We start from the raw sequence: 6,178 nt of genomic DNA, 5'->3' as shown, positions 1-6,178 counted from the left end.
CGCTCTCGCGAGCGAGATTCGTGGATGCGCACTGCTGAGGAGTCCCATAATAGGACGAAACGGCCGTCCAGTGCTTTCAGGTTTTCGATGGTGGTCTAGCTTCAATTGACTCATGATTTCAACTGTGAAAATACTAAATTCTCCACAAAACCTCCTCTGATCTATAATTTCATTTCATCAGAAACTCTAGGTATGGTAATTTATTCTGACAATTTTTATAAAAAAACCCATGAATTGAAAAAAAAAAAACTATCTGACAGCATAAACAAATATATTACTTAATTATAATAATCTACCCAGTGCTCAGTTTATTCGAAATTATCATATCTGACAGCATTCTTACATTCTAATAACATATAGTTTTGCTATCTAGTAATTATAGTAAAGAAATTTCATTTGTTGCACTAAATTCTCAAGTTGTAGTGTAATCTATTTTAAAACAGCTACCTGTGCTTCATTACCTCTTAATAGTTCTTCAACTCATTAAAGTTTGATTGTACAACATATCTTAACAGATTAAACGCTATCTACCAAAATAACACTCATTAACTGCTTCATAAGTTTGAAAGATCACATTTAAAGTGTGGAAGTATATCAAAAATAACGGGTAAATATCTTTATTTATTGTTATATATAGGGTGTGGACTAATAACTATATTGCTGAAACAAATTTTTACACAATGGTAATGGTGTTTGTCATTTCTATGACAGATTTCATAGACTAATAAATCATTTTTTTAGAATAATTTATAGAGGTGTCAGTTTTTCAATATAAGTTTATATCTAACTGTATTAGTGACAGTTAGACTTAAAACAGAAAGTATGATTGACTTAACCTTGTGTTACCTTGACAGATAAAAATAAACAAATATTTAATTTTTCTACCCATGTTCACACAATTCATGGAATTGTTGTTTTAACTGAATAATAAGTAGTTGAATTAAATCATCTTAAGTTTTTGTATACAAGAGAGAGACTAAATTAGGACTGAAAACTTTTTAATGTAGCTAGGAAAATGAAGTGAATTGCTAGCATTTTTTAACGCCAGTTTTGAATAAAAATGTACGTTTTTCTTTAAAAAAAAATCTGGATGGTAATTAAGGTTAGGTATATGGGTGGTAAGATAAACTGTGAAAACTTTAATGTGCACATAAACTAGAAATTATATTGTGTTCAATAATGGCGTCACTAAATTAAGATATAAAATGATGGTAAGTGATTAAGCCGGATGTCCTGCTTATTAGGTATAATAGGAAAAGTGATAAAATCTAACTGAGTCATGATCAGCTTGCAAACTAAAGATACTGATTTCAAATATATATGTTCGGGAAAAAATAGTAGATTTTACAATTTTAGATAGTTTTAAACAGTAGACTGGCAGAATCTACTAACGGTTCAAAACCTCGAAGTTTCATTCTTTTTTAAAAGTAGGGACTTAAAAACCTTATTTTGATGATAGCTGACAATGGAATGTAGGACGCCAAAAGAGACTGATCAATAGTAGTCCTTAACATCAATGGAAAAATTCAAACAATCAATGCAAATGAATTAAAAGCCTTGTATTACGAATTGAGATCAAATGGCGTGTATTTACATAACTGTCTGTAGGTTTAATTGGACCAGATCAGCCTAATCCATGCGTACAACAATCCGTATCTGTCTTGATTACCTAAAAAAGTAATATGAAGTGAATAAATTTCAACATCACTTTTTGACTATCTCGATTATCCTAAGAACCTATCAATTCTGATTAAACCAATGACTAAATTTATTATTTTTTTTATTTTATAGTAGGCGCCGCTCATGTCATAGCTGTTCAGATAAATCAGAAGAATACAATAACAGAAAAGATCATCATAATTTCATTCAAAATTCAATATCATTACAGGATATTACTAATAATAAACAAGATTATCTATTGAATGACTTCATAATTAGTATAGTTTATGTATCAGAAGATTCATTACCACATGTGATTCTTTGTGAAAATATTCAATGGACATTGGAACTTTTTAAGAGGAAAGTTATTCAAAAATTGTATTCCATTAATCCAAAACTTCAAAATGAAATATACAATGAATTTCAGAATTTAAGAAAACGGTATGATAAAACATTTTTCTAATCTATGTAGTTTATAAGAGATTTGAGTCATGGTTGAAAGTGAGAGTCTAAATTTCAAAAAAAAATTCATTACATGATATTTATCAAAACAAAATAATGTTATTCTCAGTTTTAAAGTCGAAGATTTCGCTTATCAACTATAAAGATTGTTGCTTACATCTAAATCACTTGATTGTTTATATATGATATTACGAGATAACAAATAATTCCGATGAGATCATAATTCATGGACGATCTTTAAGCGACGCTAAAGTGATTTTGAGAATGTCCACCTACTAACTAGGACCAAATGAAGTTTATAAACCAGAATGAGGAACTAGAATTAGAATTTACAGTTGATGCTTAAGGTTAGGAATTAGATTTAATGTTTTCATCACGAACTGATATCGGCTATAATGCCTAAATTATATTTTGCCAAATATATAAATGAATTCCACTCCGAAATCCGAGACTCGTTATCTTATACGTGATTGGTTCGTCCATAAATTATAGTCTCACCACAATTCCGTCAGAATGTCATTAATATTGATTTGTCTTGACAACATTTCAGATCGAGAAATGTCAAGGTAATAAACAACAGAAAACTTTTGAATCCATTGTTTCTAAAAGGGATAAAACGGTTACTGATCAATAGAATCATTTAAATGCATTGTATGAAAGCTCAAGCAAAGACTCTCTTGTTCTAATAATCAGTCATTCAGTTAGAATTAAATGGCTCACTATTTTAAGTTCAGTGTGTTTATCAACACAGTATCACTTTTATTTAGTTTCATCTGTGAAGTTGCGTCTTACTATAGATTTAATTGAAGCTGCTAACTTGGTAACATACTACTGAAGAGTAGATTTTTTACAACATAGTTTCTTCATAACAACTGTCAATAAGGTCCATGGATATCATGAGTTTCACAAAAGATAAAATTAACATGACATTTTATGAGCGAAGATGGATAGTGGCTCGCAGTGGAATCCAGGACGCGCGTATCGTCCTATTTGGGACTCGTCAACTGGATGTACCTGCATCTCAGAGTAGATGTTCACTCTGGGACTCGAACCCAGTACTTTTCGCTCCAAACGCCATTGTGTTACCCACTCAGCTACTGAGTCCTGATAGCCACTTGCTTGTGTAATGGGGTGAAGTTTAAATTCATTGATCAATTACAGTCCTAAACATCAATGGGAAAATTCAAATAAATAATACCAAGTGAATGACATTTTATGATTCTAATCGGATTATCTAAATAATTGTTTTTACTACCCTTGCGGCTAGTTCGACGCAAATTACTGTTCTTAAATATAAGAGAAATAAAGTTATCACTTAATTATCTCTTTTACATGGGATATGTTTATCAGTTCCTAGTGTTTTCATACCCAAAAATTTATTCTGGAAACAATGGCCAGTATGCCATCAGAATATTGTTTATCAGTAATTTCCAGTAAAGAGACTATTGTATTAGATAGTACATATTTGTTCACATTGTATTATTTACAATTATTTCTACTTAATGTTTACATTACTGTTGTTCATTTGTTTTTACTATTATTCTAGATTTTATTTCAAAACTGAATCCGATGAATTAAATACCAATATGATTTATTATGAAATTATTGATGATACAGAAGAGATACCTCGTTGGAAAGGTTTAATATGGGCTAAAATTGAAATAGATCACAATGAAGTATTATAAATAGTAAACATTGGTTTTCATTCCTGTTAATGCATATGTACATACCTTTAAGAAATAAAAATATATAAATTATTTCTAAATTATTTAACTTTTGTATAGTCTAATATACAGCAACATGGTCTGTTTTTAGGTTAAATAAGTGGATAGTTACATGATCGATAATTATATCACCAAGATTTTATGAATTTTGAAAATCTTGTCGACACCTCATTGAGTTTTTGATGGACCATTACGTTTGATTTGTCTTTGTAAATATGGACTGCACTTAATATATCCGACAGTGCATTTGATTAATTAAACATTTAACTGCTTTTTACGAAGCATCTTCAATCGTAGATGTTCCAAAAAAAGAATTTTTATAAAATTACGTAACTAAGACTACCATGGCTGAATAAAAACGGTCATATTTTCCTAGTTGTGACAAAAACGTTAAATCTAGTACTTTGTAATCTTTGTATGATAATACCTAAGTTGTGCTGCAAACACGAGTTTATCAATTTTAAATGATGAGCGACCTCTAATTCAATGAATAAGCATGGATAATTACTTTATTCTAGTCAGTATAGAGCTGTGAATATTGTTAGGTTTTGACTGAGATCATGGACTGATTATTGTTAGACCACCATTGAAAACCTAGAAGCACTAGACGGCCGGCTGGGACTTCCCAGCGGTACGCATCCAAGATTCCTCACTCTAGACTCAAACCCAAAACCGTCGTTCTCGTGCGCGAACACTTGACCTCTAAACCGCTGAGCCGGTCGGTATTCGATTGTGTAAATGTTTGATTTCAACCAATCCACAATATTGTGCGACCATCTTCCATTGTATTCGGTGGATCGTTTGTTCAGTTGACTGACACTAACTTGACTATGTTCTTTTTCTTTAGCCCTAACAGCAAATCTCAAGACTATAGGCGTAAATATTTTAAAAATGTGATTAGTTTAAATACTATCAAAATATATACTCAATATGTCCAGGTGCATGAGTTTTTTTTGCCTAAATCTGTCAAGGTGTAACATGCTGAGAAACAATTTATCTCTGGCTGTAACCACATTTAAACTTCAATCTAGTAACAGCACGATTACTAGTGCTTGTTTTTATTAAAAAGTTAATAACTCCAAAACTTGTTAACTTTTATATTCAACCTGAAATAATAGTAACTGATTATATCATCATTAAAATTATTAATATTAATGGGCATGGGTATGAGGAGTGAAAAGGGGGAATGGCTTAAAAATTGCTCATTAATGCTGTAGGAGGGTTTGAATTATAAACCTAAGCCACAGTTTTTTCATGTTATTTTGCCTAATCATACAATTAGAAATCAAAGTTGCACAGTGATTTCAAGACACAGCCTAATGTTCGTATGTTTGAATAACGGATTAAATTTTATTTAATACTAAATTAATAACCTTCATTGAACTGAAAAGCTATATTACTCTCTCAAATTTTTGTCTTTTGACACTTCAAAAACATTTCCAAGAAGTACGACTGTTTATAGACACAAACATACGACATTAAATTACAGTATTATGATTATTTTTGAGAAGTGTGTTGTACTGAACATGGTTTTCATCTAATGATGTAAACGTTTAATATTTCCTAAAAGACAGTTGTGAACAGACAGAGAACTCTGAAATATTTTTATTGGCTTCACAGAAAATCAGAGATCTATTGGTATACTTCATATGCTGAAATTATATTATGTACTCTGTAAAGAAACTATCTTGTTTTTAAGCCGAATGAGTAGGAAACAGATGCTTTTTTGTTTATATCGTGAGGATATGAGACTGAATAAATGGTGGTTAGTTTAGAAAGCTCATTTAAAATATTTTGGTTTCATATCACCAAAGATCTGGATCAGACTTTGACAAATATTATTTCTAATCGTTAATTTAAGACACATAATATGATTCTCGAGCAGATATTCATTTGTAAATACCATTGAACAGTGGATGAATGTAATTTGAATGGAACATATAATACTTCAGCTTGATTCATACCAAAAAGTGACAATTAATAATAAAAATGAATTAATACTGAGTTACGTGAACGTTAGTTGCTAATCGACGAGTTAAGCTTATGTACTTCAAAAAGTATAATCACTTTGGCTTCTTTGAAATTACATGTTTCAAATCATATTGTCTTACCAGTTTAACTAAAAACTGAGAGTTTGAATTATACGATTCTTAACATTTACTACCTAAAGGGTTTAAACTTCCTGTCTAATTTTTGATTTAATAATTTAAAATACCTCAGTTCATATTTTCCTCCATTCCTCTCATCAGAATTGCATTTAAATATATATGTGTATTTCAGATTTTCACTAGCTTACATCATTCATCAATATTCTAATAAACTAATTGTCATTT

At 30.4% G+C, this 6,178-nt stretch overlaps 1 protein-coding gene across 1 annotated transcript; it reads left to right on the top strand.

Annotated features, from left to right (window-relative positions):
• Nucleotides 1-2,634: 2,634 nt before the first annotated feature.
• On the top strand, nucleotides 2,635-3,806 carry Smp_142540 (hypothetical protein; the record flags this gene model as incomplete). Its single annotated transcript, XM_018792290.1, has 2 exons — nucleotides 2,635-2,687; nucleotides 3,668-3,806. 2 exons carry the CDS (start codon nucleotides 2,635-2,637, stop codon nucleotides 3,804-3,806), a joined length of 192 nt encoding a protein of 63 aa, XP_018644229.1.
• Nucleotides 3,807-6,178: the final 2,372 nt, after the last annotated feature.

Source organism: Schistosoma mansoni (assembly GCF_000237925.1).
Source record: "Schistosoma mansoni, WGS project CABG00000000 data, supercontig 0411, strain Puerto Rico, whole genome shotgun sequence".
NCBI lineage: Eukaryota > Metazoa > Platyhelminthes > Trematoda > Strigeidida > Schistosomatidae > Schistosoma > Schistosoma mansoni.
Note: the sequence above shows the minus strand (reverse complement) of the source record. Positions and strands in the feature narration are given on the sequence as shown.